General features: G+C 36.1%; 1 protein-coding gene across 2 annotated transcripts in view; it reads right to left on the bottom strand.

Moving 5' to 3' along the window:
• FAM174A (family with sequence similarity 174 member A) overlaps positions 1 to 16,205 on the bottom strand; it is a 54,688-nt gene that overhangs the window by 23,562 nt on the left and 14,921 nt on the right. Inside the window, exon 2 of one of the 2 annotated variants that reach the window (XM_037801841.1) lies at positions 3,848 to 3,982. In XM_037801841.1, the coding sequence (XP_037657769.1) occupies positions 3,848 to 3,982 (135 nt within the window). Of the gene's footprint in view, positions 1 to 3,843; positions 3,983 to 16,205 lie in introns of those variants that run through there. The other variant, XM_037801842.1, reaches the window with a different exon arrangement.

The following is a 16,205-nucleotide window of genomic DNA, read 5'->3' as shown; positions in this document are numbered from 1 at the left end:
GACTAAGTACAAAATGAGCCTGGAAAATCTTGCTAGGCCAGCAAGTAAGAAGTATCTAAAAGAAAAATGATGGGAACAAGTCACAAGGTTTGAAGGGGCTCCCACTGCCCAAATCTGGGCCATTTGAACACCAAAATAAGCCAATGTTAACAGTGAATCATAAGCCTTTGGAGAAACAGAAAATCATAATTCTACACCAATAATAAATAAATAAAATAAACAGGGAAGAAGAGAGGGCTTTTGTTTACAATAGAATGTCAATGCTGTCTGGTAAACGGGGAAGAAATGTTGAAGTAGGAAAACACAATTTTGCAACCGTAGTGTAGATCAGGTCAGGCAAGAATCATGAATGCTAAATCTAGGGGAAATTTTAATAAGAAGTAGGATATCTGTGTGATCTAAAAATGTCTCTTTATTAGTTGAAAGGGGGAAAAAAAGCAGTAATCACCACTAATGAGGGATAGGCGTGCCAGATATAATACAGTGATAAGGAGACGACATGACTTATGAAGTCTTTCAACTAAGAATGAATAAACTGAATCTAAAACTGAGGAAACATCAGAACATCAGGTAAACATAAAATGAGGAATACTGTTAGAAAAAGAGGAGTGTATCTGTCTGCATATATGCTACGAGAGAAACTGCACTCAAGAGAACAATTTAAGTAAAATGTTAAGACTAGGTGAACCTGAGTAAAAAAAAAAGGGTTTTCCTTGTACTAATTTTATGCTTGTAATGTTTCTGTAGGTTTAAAATAATTCCAAATAAAGTTTTTTTTTTGTTTTTTTTTTTTTTAAATTGTTGCAGGAATATATGCTCTTTGTAGGGTGGGTGGGGTGGGTGTGGGAGGACAACAAGAAAAGCCCCTGACAATATAGAAGAATATAGAAAGGAAAATGAAATAAAAATGAACTTTAAACCTCCCAGTCTCACTTTCTCCTTACTAGAAGGGAAGGTCCACAATGTCAGGACTTATCTTTCTTGTCTGTTTTATAGCACTAATATCTCCCAAGCATCTAGATAGTACTTGACACTTAAATAGCTGCTACACAAACAGTTGGTACTTCATTCTTTATTTACTTATTGAATAAATTAATAAATACGTAGGCATGTTAGAACTACGGTTTTCTCTTTAAGCTATCCAGAGATGTGTGTGTATATATATATATATATATATATATTTTTTTTTTTAAATAAATGGAGTATTATTACAAAAAATTCAAGGTGACTTCATTATCCAACCCTTGAAATTTGCTTCTCCATTATTACCATTTTTCTTTCCTTTGTCCTTCAAACACAATCCCTAAATCCTGCTGATCATACCTTCCACAGCCTCTTGAATAATTCACTCCCTTCTGCCTCCCTTGCTATCTATCACTGCAGTCCATGTACCACCAGTCTTCTTATTGGCTTCCTTCTCAAAATCTTGCTCTCCTCTAATCCATGCAGTCAGAGTAATCTTCAAAATACAAGTTTGATTATGTTTCCACTGTCTTACGTTTTTTCAAGTGGCTATTCATGACCTATAGAGTAATTTCTAACTGATTAACATGGATTACAAGTGTTTCATGATCCAGCTTCTGATTCTCCATTCTGCCTCACCTCACCACTTTTCCTTTTGCATTCAAAGCTCATAATTCATTCATTCCCTCTTTTACTTATTCTTGCAGATACTGATATAGCAACTATTTAATTTCTTTTAGAACCCTGAACACTCTATATGCTCTTTCGCCTCTGGTAGTTTAGGCCTGTTGTTTCCTTTCAAACTCACACTCCAGTCCCCACCTTTCGCTTAGCTAATTTCTACTCACTTTTCAGGTCAGAATTTAAATATCACTTCCCAGAGGCTTTCCCTGATCATCAGTCTTGGATAAGTGTACCATGCTCCTGCTTGATGTTTTCATGCCACTTTACTTATTCTCTCTGTTTAATTACTTTACCTCTTTAAATAATATTTAGCTACCTACTAGAACTCAAGATTCATGAAAATAGGGGAGTAAGAGAAGGGATAAGTAATAGAGAGACGTCTGCAATGAGGCAGGATACAGGATAAAAGACAGTAACTGCTCATGGAATCTGTCCCCTTCTTTTGCCTTCTGTCTGCCCAAGTTCTGGCCCGATTCATCTATCCTAGGTCACTTTCCCCACTACTACCAACTACACAAGTCTGATCACATACACTCCAGCCAAACATTGTCAATGGTTCTCCAGTGGCAACTGGATAATATCAAACTCCTTGGCAGATTACAAAAACATTTAATATTTCCCTCCAAAAAACTTCTACATGTCTATTTCCACATACATGCCCCCTGCACGTACAAATACACATGTAAACGCTACATGCCTGCCATTCTGGACTAGTTGTATTCGCTGAACAAACTACAATCTGTCACAACTACTAAACAGTAGGTACACAGTTGCTTCTATGTACAAAAACTTGTCTTCAGCCAAGCACATTTCAAACAGGTTAAAGGAAGTTCAAATTCAGTTCCTCTTTGGAGACAACCTTGAATTCCACAGACTAAGTTAACAACTTCCTTTTTCTTCTTCCCTTTCTGTGTTTGCAGTAGGAGGTGCCTCATATGCTTTTAGCTTGTTTAAACAGAACATTAGCTTAGGAAAAAATGAAAATAATCATAATTATTCTTACATTTATGATTATATAAAAATTGAGATTCCACCCACCATTCCACTCAGTGAGGACGTTCCTTAGGGCACAACCAAGATGAAAATTATGATTTGCTATTCCCACAGTCAGTCTCAATTTCCAAATGTATTTCACATTATTCTTAATGAGATTCTAATGTATAAAGATAATTATCTTTTGTACACAATGGCTCCTAAACCCAACTCTTAACAATATGTGGTCCACACCTAAAAAAATGACAAGCAACTTGCAATATTAGATTTACCGAGAAATGTACAATACTTTATAGGCAATTTAAGGAGTTTTCAGAAGGTAAATCTGAATTTTTAAAAATTTGTTTTCACTGAGACTGGGGCCCTAATGAACAGATAGAGTTGTTTTGCTAATGTTTGCATATCTAGGCTCTAATACTACCTAGTCTCTAATATTATTCTTACCATACAGTTGGCATTTCATGAATATATTTTTATTAAATCAGTGACTTACCAGAAACTGAAAGCTCCCTTATGTACCAAGGATTTCATAACCCACTTTTCATTGAGTCTTTTTTATTTATTAATCCCACAAATCTTTTACTCTGCATTTATACCTGGGTTCTAGAACCTAGGTTTCCCTCACCCAAGTAACCCTGCTCTATTTCAGCATTTCTTTTACTTTTGAATGGAGTCCTTGTCCCATTTTCATTGAAACTAATTCTATAGCCATTTACTTTCATGTATCCAAGCCTCTCCGGAAAGGTCCTAGAGAATAGGCATTTTAGCTACCTTATCAGATTTTTTACCATTAGTCCTACAATTCTGGCAGGAAGCACTGTTTACAAATAGAAGCCAAAACTAAAAACTAAAATGTCTTCAAAATACAAAAAGAAAATCAAGTTTACCAAATATTTCATACCCCCATACAAACTGTTTCATATATCCATACATAGTTTCTACATATTACTAGTAACCACCACTTAAAGAACAAAACTCTGCAAGGAGATCTAAAAGAAAGATTTCTTTTGGGGATGGTACTCTATTGTTTATGTATATTTTGGCAAAGCAGTGTGAACATGAGCCACAGGCTGGGTAACAGAAAGAATTTCATTAAACAGAACTAAATGTTAGAAAAATCTGTTATATAAAATTCAATTTTATTTCTTCAATTTACTAGTTAAGGATTTGCATCCTAATTCATGGAATTAAACAGCTGAACACTTACCTTCGAGGATGACTGGCATCAAACAATGTGTTATCATCATCCTCATCATCTTGTTCTAAAGGTGTCAATTCCATATTTTCTATGTTAGTGTCTAGAACTCCGTACTTTCTTGTCTTTCGGTTTCTTCTTCTCATCCTATTTAATAGAATAATTTCATACATAAAAATAATTTTAATAAGACATAAATGATCCTTATTTCACATTTATTTGTAAATTAAAAATAAATTACTCAGAATATCTGTCTACCACCACTGACAAAAGAGGTACTCAATATCAGAATGGTTATATTTTAGGAACGTAATGGACAGGCTGCCTAGGATTAATTGAAACAAAACCTATTCTCCTACATATTTGTATGCCACCACTGTTTCTCCTGTCTGATACACTCTCTTCTCCCTTTGTCAACCTGATGGTGTCAAGTCTTAGTTCACACCTTTAACTAAGCCTTCCATCCCATCCCTTTTCCAATTCTCTTCCTCCAATTCCTTCTCACTATAATGTAGGATTAGGTACTCTCAGCCCCACTAAGAAACTGTAGGAATATACATACTCAAATTCTAGACTGGTAGCTCACAAGTCTTCTTACACATCAGAATCACCTGAGGTATTTCAAAAAGTTCCATGCTCAGGCCATAATTGGGACACCAATTAACTCAAACTCTCCAGGGAAAGGAACTAGGCACCAATATTTTGTTAAGCTCTACAAGTGATTCCAATATGCTGAAAACCACTATCCTAGATCAGTCGTTCTCAAAGTATGGTTCCCTGGATCAGCAGAATCAGCAGAATCAGCATCATCTAGGAACTTAGAAATACAAATCCCTGGGCTCCTACCCAGACCTTGTGAACAAGAAACTTTGAAGGTAGGACCCAGCAATCTGTGTTTAAACAAGACCTCGTTGTGATTTTAATGCATGCTTAAATTTAAGAACCACTGCCATAGAGGAATGAAAAGATTTTAAAGTGCTCAACATGACTTGCTTTCAGTATATATGTAAGGGTCTCAGGATTTAGAGCCCTACTATCTGTGTCTCCCTCAAATAACTTGATCTTTTCCTTCAAATTATTTACTCCAATTTGCATTTATATGTATGTATGTGTGTGTATATGTGTGTGTGTGTGTGTGTGTGTGTGTGTGTTTGTGTATTTGGGCATTTACTTGCCTGTCTCCCACTAAGTTCCATGTGGGTAGCATCCCTGCCTGTCTTGCTCACCACTGTATAACCCACATTCTAGCACAGTGCCTGACATTAGAAATAAAATCAGTTCACCTAAATCCTGATTAACATAGTTTGATGGAATAAGTGTAACAGGAAATACTCAGACTACAGCAGCAACTGTAAAGCACAATATGAGCCTCTTCAAAGAAAACAGGGGTGCCCTGGAAGACACATTGTCCTATGCATGCATGCATACATACATTCAACAAATATTTGAATGTTACTACATACCAGGTATCATGCTACCTGCAAACGTACACACACACCATATATATTAGAAACCAGAGTTCTCAACTAATTTTTTCTGTAAAGGATCGGGATGAGAGAGCAAATATTTTAGACTCTGCGAGACATACTGTCTGTCTATAGTCTTCTCAGTATTTCCTTTTTATAAACAACTTTTTTTTTTTAATGTAAAAAACATTCTTAGTTCACAGGCCTTACAAAAGCAGGCCAGTGGACGGGATTGGGCTTGTGGGCCAATTTGCCTATCTCAGATTTAGACTTATAAAAGTAGTCAACAGAAAAACTAAGACCAGAAATGGATAAAAGTATTGTCCCTGAAAACTGGGAATAGAAAAAGGTAAGGGAGTTAGTTAATGCTAAAGGACCTATAGTGAACTAACTCCCTTACCTTTTTCTATTCCCAGTTTAGAACTACATGGATTTAATAATATTTGCATATATTATTTTGATTTAAAAAACTGAACAAACAAGAATGTAGTCACTTGTTAGCATAAATTAAGGATACAGAGTTATAATGTCTCCTTTTTCCAAACATTTTGGCCTTTCCAGTCAATGAAGGAGAAATTAACGCCATGTGGTATTAACTTTGGAAAGAAATCAGATTCTTCCAGGTCACATATTATATACCAGAAACTCAACTTGCGAATGACCTGGCCATTGCCAGTCACAGGATCCTTGGCAAGAGTTAAACAGAGAATGACATGAACATATAACTTAAGGACTTTTAAAATTTATCTCAGCTGATGTTCTTCTCCATTTCCAAGGTCTTCATCATACCTTGAATGAATTTCCAATCTTTCAGTGAGTAGACAAACTAATCGGCCTAAAAGAACTATTTTCTCTGAGTATAGCATAAGACATTCGATTGCTTTGGCATGGGCAGTTTAAGATTTATTCTACCTTATAGGTTGTCTTTTAATTTAATCATGTATGTAAATACTAGCTCTTTATTTCCTATATCAAAACAACACATTGCTAGGCACCAAATGAACTGGGGATGCCATTCAACTAAAACAAATTTACTATTATGTAAATTACTAATTCATAAAAGAATGAGTTAATTTTAAAAACTGTATTATATTAAGGATAACTTAAACTTGAAACATCACTTCTTCAAAACTGTGTCTCCACAGTCCAAACATACAGGCAGTGGTGGGCATAATAGTCATGATAGTTATAGGATAATACAAATATAAAATGTAATACAACACATCTATTACTATATGCAATGATTTCTCTCAGGGAAGGTCAAAAACACATGCAAAGCTTTAAAATTATTGTGTTGCTTCAATGAACTGTCCACTTAGAATACTAACAAATGTTAAGTGGAAAATACAATACAAATAAAAACATACTGAAATTTTAAGTAAAAAGGTTACGTTTTACTTTTATTATGCAGTATAGATTAAACTACTATATTTTAAAAAAAGACTAAAAGAGGCTTTAAAATCCAAGGATTTTAACAGCCATAGTTATTTTCTTACAAATGAATATTTTTGTTAAACTCATGAAAACCCAAACTTGGCTATATGTGTTGAGAATTATATGTAAATAATTATATACATCCACACTTGTCTACTAGACACATATATAGTAAATATATTGCAATCTGAGAAAAAAGAAAAACTTGAGTTGTCTCCTAATGAACATAAAAGTAAGGGCTTTACCTACAAAAGTGTATAGGGGGAAGTATAGGAACCTGAGAGGGCAAAGTTAAAAGTGATATGGTTTATTATATTGCCTTTAATTCATGCATCATAATGCATGAAAAGATAAAGGATTCTGATCAGATCCCTTTTGGATATTCAAGCTTTGATATTATACAAATAGTTGTCTTAATATAGATGCAGTCTCCTCAATGTTCCATTATCGTCAGGTTGGTAAGAACTATTTCTGTTTAGATAACATGTATAAGCTACAGTATAAAAATAAAACTAAACTACTAAAGTAAGCCTGATAAAATTTTATGTAAAAATGTATGACGCCACATAAAATAAACTCAACAGAATAAAAGTCCATTTCATTTTATTACTCTAAGAAAGGAAGAAAACTGTTCAATGTAACTTGCCGTACCCAACTGATTCATATCTTCTCTTCCCTTTGTTTTCTTTTAACTGAACTCCTGTAGGGTATGTAGTAAGTATGGAATAATATAAGTAATATTATTCCTTAATTTCTTCTATTAGACATTCAATATGAGACTGAGGAATATGTTATATATGCACCCCCCTATATGATCGTCAGGGTTTCTGAGAAGTGTTTGCCAGTATGGGACTAGAGGTGCTTGAGATTTATCAGGAGGAAGGCCTGTGAAGGATAAAGAGGGAGGGAGCAGGAGAAGGCAAGGGACTCCTTCAGAAGGTGATACAGGTCTGACACCTGTGAAAGACAGCAGAAAGGAGGTTGGGTAGAGGGGGCAGCAATGCAGTTCTGAGAAAGCCCTGACCAGGCGGGGGAGGGGGGCATCCCCAAAAGCAAAGGCTGCCCATGACAGGAGTACCATGCCAGTCAGGTATGACCCAGCCCTTCTGTGCTCAGTCATTAGCTGGGAACAGGCCTGGGAAGCACGCCCCCCACCCCTCCCATACACAATCTGTGATGGAAAGCTGTGATGGATCCAAAGGTGCAGCCAACAATGCTTCTCACGGAAGTCTCTCTCGGAGAGAGGTCTGATCAGTGAACCTCCACAGCTGCTACAATCACAAAGTCCTATACTGACAGACTTCCTAAGAATCACTGAAATTCATTTATTTTGCTCTAACCTACCACTGCTATTTTTTCTTGCTTGGCTATTAAAATAGCTTCATAATTGTCTACCTCTGGTCACCCACCATTGCATTTTCCATACCATTGCTAAAGAAAATACAAAACTGATTACACATCAATGATCCCCTTCATCCATAACTAACTCCCCTTTCATACTCTAAAATCAATTGCTTCCTACTGCTCTTAGATATTGAGTAATGATTTGTAACATGGCCTACAATGGTTGGCATGGTATGGTTCATACTTATCTCTCTAGTCTCAACTTGCTCTTGACTCTACCTTTCACTTCCCTTTCTGCCCAGCCACACACAGCCTTCTCTCCGTCCCTTTACCATTGACTTTGTAACCTTTTTCCCACCTCCACAAAATTGCTGTGTTAATATCCATTCATCTCTCAGCTCAAGTATCGCTTCCTAGCAAATACAGAAAAAGAACTAAAGGAATCAGGAAAACAGTGAATGAGAAATATGACAGTCTTAGTACGAAAAATTTTAAAAGGAACCAAACAGAACTCCTGTAGTTGAAGACCACAATAACTTAAATGAAACATGCCCAGGATGGTTTCAAGAGCACTTTGGAGCTGGCAGAAGATAAAAATCAGTGAACCTGAAGACAAGACACTTGAAATGAGTCAGGCTGAGGGGAAAAAAGAAAAAAAGCATTATAAAAAGCAAAAATAGCTTAAGATACCTCTGGAAAACCATCAAGCATGTTCCAAAAGAAGAAGAGAGAAAGGAGCAGAAGGAATAGCCAAAGAATAATGACAGAGAACGTCCCAAACTTAGCAAAAGACTAAAATATGCACATCCAAGAAGCCCAGAGAGCAACAAACAGGATAAGGATTAAGCAAAATACACCCTGTCAATATATTGATCACACTATTGAATGCAAAGGACAAGTACAGAGTTCTGAAAGTGTCAAAAGAGAAACAAAGTGTTATATACAAGCAAAGCCCAATTAAATTGAGCACAAATTACTCATCAAAAACCAAGGAGGCAAGAAGGCAGTGGGTAGAAATATTTAAAGTGCTCAAAGAAAACAATTGGCAACCAAAATTTTATATCTGATGAGACTTTCTTTCACAAATGACAGAGAAATTATGACATTCCCAGATAAAATGTGAGAATTCATCACCACTAGAACAGCCATACAAGCAAAGCTAAAGAAAATTCTTCAACCTGAAAGGACACTAGACAATGGTTCAAAGCTGCATAAAGAAATAAAGACCTGTGGTAAAGATAACCATTTGGTTAATTATAGGATGCCTGTATTATGTAGTGTATTGTTTGGTATGGAACTCACATCTTACTTTCTAAAAGTATAAAAATGTAAATGTATAAAAAGTAATGCTAAATCAATGATTTTGGACATACAACGTACAAAGACGTAACTGGTAACAAGTACAAAAGAGGTGAGGGGGACAAGGGATATGGGAAAAGTATATGTTATTCCTTTTTTTTTTAATTCAATTTTATTGAGGTTATTCACATACCATACAATCATCCAAAGTGTACAATCAATTGTTCATGGTACCATTATACAGCTGTCAATTGATTTTTGAAAGGCTGCCAAGTCCACTCAACTGGACAGAATAGTCTCTTCAACAAATGGTGCTGGGAGAACTGAATATCCATATCCAAAAGAATGAAAGAGGACCCCTATCTCATACCTTATACAAAAATAAACTCAAAATGGATCATAAGGCAAGACTATAAAACTCCTAGAAGAAAATTTAGGGAATTATTTCAAGATCTTGTGTTAGGCAATAGTTTCTAAGACTTTACATCCAAAGCACAAGCAATGAAAGAAAAAAAAAAAAAGATAAAATGGGAACTCCTCAAAATTGAAAACGTTTGTACTTCAAAGGACTTTGTCAAGAAAGAGAAAAGTCAGCCTACTGAATGGGAGAAATTGGAAACCACATATCCAATAAGGGTTTAATATCTAGAATATATTAAAAAATCCTACAACTCAATAAAAAGACAAACAACCCAATTAACAAATGGGCAAAAGACTTGAATACACATTTCTCCAAAGAGGACATACAAACAGTTACAAAGCACATGGAAAGATGCTCAACATGGCTATCTATTAGGGAGATGTAGGTCAAAACCACAATGAGATGTCATTTCACACCCTCTAGAATGGCCACTATTAAGAAAACAGAAAACTACAAGTGTTGGAGATGATATGGAGAAATAGGAACACTCATTCACCTCTGGTGGGAATGTAAAAATGTGCAGCTGCTGTGGAAGACAACTGGGCCGTACTTCAGGGAGTTAAGTATAGAACTGCCATATGGTCTGGCAATTCTGCTAATAGGTATATACCTGAAGATCTGAAAGCAAGGACACAAACAGAGATTTGCACACCAATGTTCATAGTGACATTATACACAATTGCCAAAAGATGGAAGGAACCCAAGTGCCCATCAATTCATAAATGGATAAGCAAAATGTGGCATACATATATGATGGAATATTATTCAGCAGTAAGAAGGAATGAAGTCCTGAAGCACACGTCAACACGGATTGAGGACATTATGTTGAGTGAAATAAGCTAGACACAAAAGGACAAATATTTATGATATCACTAATATGAACTAATTATAATAAGAAAACTCAAAGGGTAAGTTTAGGGTTGTGTATGTTACTAAAAGGAAAGCTAGAGGATAAAACATGGGACTGTATAACACTGTGGACCCTGTTGAGAACAATGACTGTGATTAATAGTACAAATATAAGAATGTTCTGTCATGAACTAGAACAAATACACATCACTATTACAAGGTGTTAATAAAAGGGTGGTATATGGTAAAAAAATACACCTACTGTAAATTATGGATTACACTGAACAGTAATGTTTTAATATTCTTCATCAATTGTAACGGGATACCACACCAATGCTAAGAGTCAACAACAGGGGAGTATAAGGGATGGGGGATTTTTTCTTCTAGAGTAATGAAAATGTTCTAAAATTGATTGTGGTGATGAATGCATAACTCTGTGCCTATACTGATAGCCACTGACTGTATATTTCAGATGGATTGAATGGAGTGTGAATATATCTCAATAAAATTCCTTTAAAAAAAGAGCATGGGAAGTGGCAAGAAATGCCTTCTACTTACAATATACATGTACTTCTGAATTGTTGGTAATTTTTTTGAAAGAACATCCATTATTCATTCAATAAATATTTCAGTATGTATTCTGGCCCAGGCACTGTTATAGGTGCTGGGGATTCAGTATGAACTATTCTTATAATCAAAAATAACAATGAAATATAAACACTGAAAAAAGAAAACAGACGACTAGGCTTTCAAACAGATTGTCACTGATACCGTTTTTTTTTTTTCCCTTCAAATTGTTTAAAGTCTGCTTTGAAAGTCAAAAGTAAAAACATGTAAGGTACTACAAAAAATTCTGGGATGGGGGATCAGGAAGGATTTTTATATTATCTGTATTTTTAAAAATCTTCTATAGTAAGATTTTCTTAATGACTACTTGTGGAACAAAATTAAAATGTAGGAAAATGCATTTGTAAGTGAAGATTTTAGGAGAGCTGTGTCTTTTTTAAATTATGAAATATATCATGCATGCAAAAGTTAATATATAACAAAGAATAGAATAATACTGCCAAACCCACCACCCAGTTAATAAAATAGTAACGTACCTGAAGTGCCCTGTGTGCCTCTCTTGCTTGCATCTCTCTCCTCCAAGAGGTAACCACTATTCTTACTTCTCTACCAATAATTCTTTAGATTTCTAAAACCACTTTACCACCTGTGTCCATTTGGATGTATTACATCCCCCCAAACGCTATGTTCTTTGATGCAATCTTGTGGGGACTGTTGTAGGAGTGTTGAGTCGGTTGGAATCTTTGGATTAGGTTGTTTCCATGGAGATGTGACCCACCTAATAATATCTTTGATTAGATTATTTACATGGAGGTGTGGCCCTGCCCATTCAGTGTGAGTCTTGATTAATTTATCGGAGCCCTATAAAAGCTCAGACAGAAGAAGCTCGCTGCTGCAGCTTACAGAGACATTTTGGAGAACGCCATTTTGAAACACAACCTAGGAGCAAGCAGACACTAGCCACGTGCCTTCCCAGCTAACGTAGGTTTTCCAGACACCATCGGTGTTCTTCAGTGAAGGTACCCTACTACTGATGCCTTTGTTTGGACATTTGAATGGCCATAAGAGTGTAACTTTGTAACCAAATAACCCTTCTTTATAAAAGCCAATCCATTTCTGGTATTTTGCGTAAGGGCAGAATTAGCAAACCAGAACACCACCTCTGTATGTATCTCTTAATAACAAATCTTTTTTTAGTTCTGCCTATTTTTCGAACTATATGCTGTAATCATTCAGAATTTATAATTCTGTTATTTGCTTTTCTCTCTCTCAATTCTTTCGGAAATTCACCCACATGGATGTATGCATCTAGAATTCACTTTTTAAATTACTTTTTTTTTTAATTCAAGCTATACAAATGTTAAGGATATTTCTAATTTTTACAGATGTGTAATCCATGTAAACACCACCCAAGATAAAGAACATTTTTAGCACCCTAGAAAATTCACTCTCTTTCTCTTCCAGTCAATATCCCCCAGAACTAGACTCTATTCACCCCACAAGTAACACAGATTAGAGAGCATTCATTTTTCACTGCTACATAGTATTTCAGTATATGCAGATTTGTGATTTAGACATAAAGTGAATGATGGCTAGCTCTTGGATCCCGGTCAGCTGAGATTGGCAAGTGTGTTTTATCATTTCATTAACTCAAAATGATATAATCCCACAGTTTACAGAATGGAATATTTTGAAACCCACTTAAAGCACAAAACAGGACTTTATTACAGCAATTTATCCTTCTACTCTAGATGGACTTCTGTGGAGTTTTGTTTTGCTTTTGCTATTACATAAACAATACTTCTAAGAACATTCTTGTACATGTCTCTTGTTAACCAATACATGATTTTCTCTAGGATCTAGACTCTAGGAATGGAATGGCTAGTTCAAAGGGTACATGGATGTTCAACTCTTCCAGACAGTGCCAAGCTGCTTTCCAAGGTAGTCGTATCAATTGACATTCCCACCAGCAGTATGTAAGAAACCGCTCTGCTCTTCATCCTCACGACACTTTATCGTTACTTTAAGCTATTCTGATGGTTTCTCATTGTTTTTTTTTAAATTCAATTTTACTGAGAATGTTCACATACTATACAATCATCCAAAGTGTATAATCAATTGTTCACGGTACCGTATATAGTTGTGCATTCATCACAATTATTTTTTTTTTCAATTTTTAGAACCCTTTCATTACTCCAGAAAAGAAATAAAAATAAAAAAGAAAACTCAACTCCTCCCATACCCCTACCCATGACCCTCCATTATTGACTCATGGTATTGGTATAGTACATTTGTTACTGTTGATGAAAGAATGTTAAACACTACTAACTGTAGTACAGAGTATGCAACAGGCATATTTTTTTCCCTATATACCCCTCTATTACTAACTTCTAGTTATAGTGTCATAGATTTGTTTTGGTACATGAAAGAGATTTCTAATATTTGTACAGTTAATCATGGACATTGTCCACCACAAGATTCACTGTTTTATACATTCCCATCTTTTAACCTCCAGCTTTCCTTCTGGTGATATACATGACTCTAAGCTTCCCCTTTCTACCAATTCACACACCATTCAGCACTGTTAGTTATTTTCACAATAACATGCTACCATCACCTCTGTCTATTTCCAAACACTTAAGTTCAACCTAGTTAAACATTCTGCTCATAATAAGCAACTGCTCCCCATTCTTTAGCCTCATTCTATATCCTGGTAACCTCTATTTCATGTCTATGAGCTTACATATTATAATTAGTTCACATCAGTGAGACCATACAATATTTGTCCTTTTTTGTATGACTTACTTCACTCAATATAATGCCCTCAAGGTTTCTTCATCAACCCATTTTTTTTAGATGGTTTTGTTCACACACCGTACATTTCATTCTAAAAAAACAATCAACGATTCCCTGCATAATCATGTATTTATGCATTCACCACCATCACCACTATCTATAGAAGGACATTTCCATTTTTTCCACAAAGAGGAAGAGTCAAGGAAGGTAGAGAGACAAAAGAAAAAGAAAAAGAAAGAAAAAAAAAAAGATGACAGCTAAAAAGCAACAACAGGAAAGACAGAATTAAAATAAAGTCTAATAAAAGAGTCAGACAACATCACCAAAGCCAAGAATCCTACAAACCTCTCTTATATCCCCCTCTCACAAGCATCTAGCTTTGGCCCATTGCCCCTGCCACATAAAAGGAAGCATAACACAATGTTTCCACCAACTATTGACTCTAGTTTGCATTGATTGTATGTTTTTCCCCAATACCACCCCATTTTTAACACCTTGCAAGGCTGACATTCATTTGTTGTCCCTAATGTAAAAACATATTTGTACATTTTATCACAATTGTTGAGCACTCTAGGTTTCACTGAGTTATATAGTCCCAGTTTTTATTTTCCCTATTTCCTTCTGGTGTCCCACATGCCCCTAACCTTCCTCTTTCAACCATACCCACCATCATCTTTGTTCTGTGTATTTACATTGCTGTGCTACCATCAACCAAAACTGCATTCCAAACCTCTCACTCCTGTCTTTTCTCATCTGTCTGTACTGCTCCCTTTAGCATTCTCTGTACAGCAGGTATCTTGTTCACAAACTCTCTCATTGTTTGTCAAAGAATATTTTAAACTCTCCCTCATATTTGAAGGACAGTTCTGCCAGATGTAGGATTCTTGGTTGGCGTTTTTTCTCTTTCAGTATCTTAAATGTCACACCCACTTCCTTCTTTCCTCCATGGTTTCTACTGAGAATTATAGTCTTACCAAGCTTCCTTTATATGTGATGGATCGCTTTTCTCTTGATGCTTTCAGGATTCTCTTTTTGTCTTTGACATTTGTTAATCTGATTATTAAGTGTCTTGGCATAGGTCTATTCAGATCCATTCTGTTGGGAGTACACTGCACTTCTTGGATCTGTAATTTCATGTCTTTCATAAGAAATCGGAAATTTTCAGTGATTATTTCCTCTCTTACGGCTTCTGCCCCTTTTCCCTTCTCTTCTCCTTGTGGGACACCCATGACACATACATTCATGTGCTTCAAGTTGTCATTCAATTCCCTGAGATGTTGCTCGTATTTTTCCATTCTTTTCCCTACCTGTTCTTCGGTGTGTTGGATTTCAGGTGCCTTGTTCTCCAGTTCCTGAATGTTTTCTTCTGCCTCTTGAAATCTGCTGTTTTATGTCTTCGTTGTGTTTTTCAACTCTTGTGTTGTGCCTTTCATTTCCATAGATTCTGCCAGTTATTTTCTCACACTGTCAATTTCTACCATTGTTCACCCAGTGTTTTCTTTATTTTCTTCATCTCTTTTGCCATATCTTCCCTGAACTTCTTGACTTGCTTTTTGAATTGATTTAGCATATTTATTTGAAAATCTTTAATTGATTATTTCATTAAAGTGAAACCATATCTTAACTGTATCTCAGGTGAGGTCTAAGTTTGTTCCTTTGACTGGGCCATGTCTTCACTTTTCCTAGTGTGATTTGCTTTCTGTTGTAAAGGCACCTGATTTCCTTGGTTACCCCAATCAGATTTTCCCAGACCAGAATGGATTCACGTCTCAGAGTGGGGCTATATTCAGTGTCAGGTTTCCCCGAGGGTGTGTCTTAGAAGATTGACAGACTTTCCTGTGAGGCCTCTAACTGCTGTTCTTTTCCTCACCTGCCCAGCAGGTGGTGCCTGTTGGCATGTTGCTCTGCACTGGTGTAAAGAGGTGTGGTCCCTTTAATTCTCAGCTTAAGTTGTTTCTGTTTTGAGTGTTTTTCCCCAGGCCCTGGGGTCTGAGTTCTGAAGGGAGGGTAGGTACTAGATCTGGGCCCCACCTCCTTCCTCTTACAGAAGATACACCCCCTAGGGAGTTATCTTCTGCACTTGAATTACTCCTTTGTCTCTCTGACTCTGTTAACTCCACCCCTGTCTGGGTCAGAGCACTGCAAACTGAAAATGGCTGAGGCTCTCTCCACTGAGCCACTCAGGTTGAGACAG

The sequence above is a fragment of the Choloepus didactylus genome, chromosome 13, assembly GCF_015220235.1.
Source record: "Choloepus didactylus isolate mChoDid1 chromosome 13, mChoDid1.pri, whole genome shotgun sequence".
Taxonomy (NCBI): domain Eukaryota; kingdom Metazoa; phylum Chordata; class Mammalia; order Pilosa; family Megalonychidae; genus Choloepus; species Choloepus didactylus.
The sequence above is the reverse complement of the archived record's forward strand: the minus strand, read 5'-3'. Positions and strand labels throughout refer to the sequence as shown.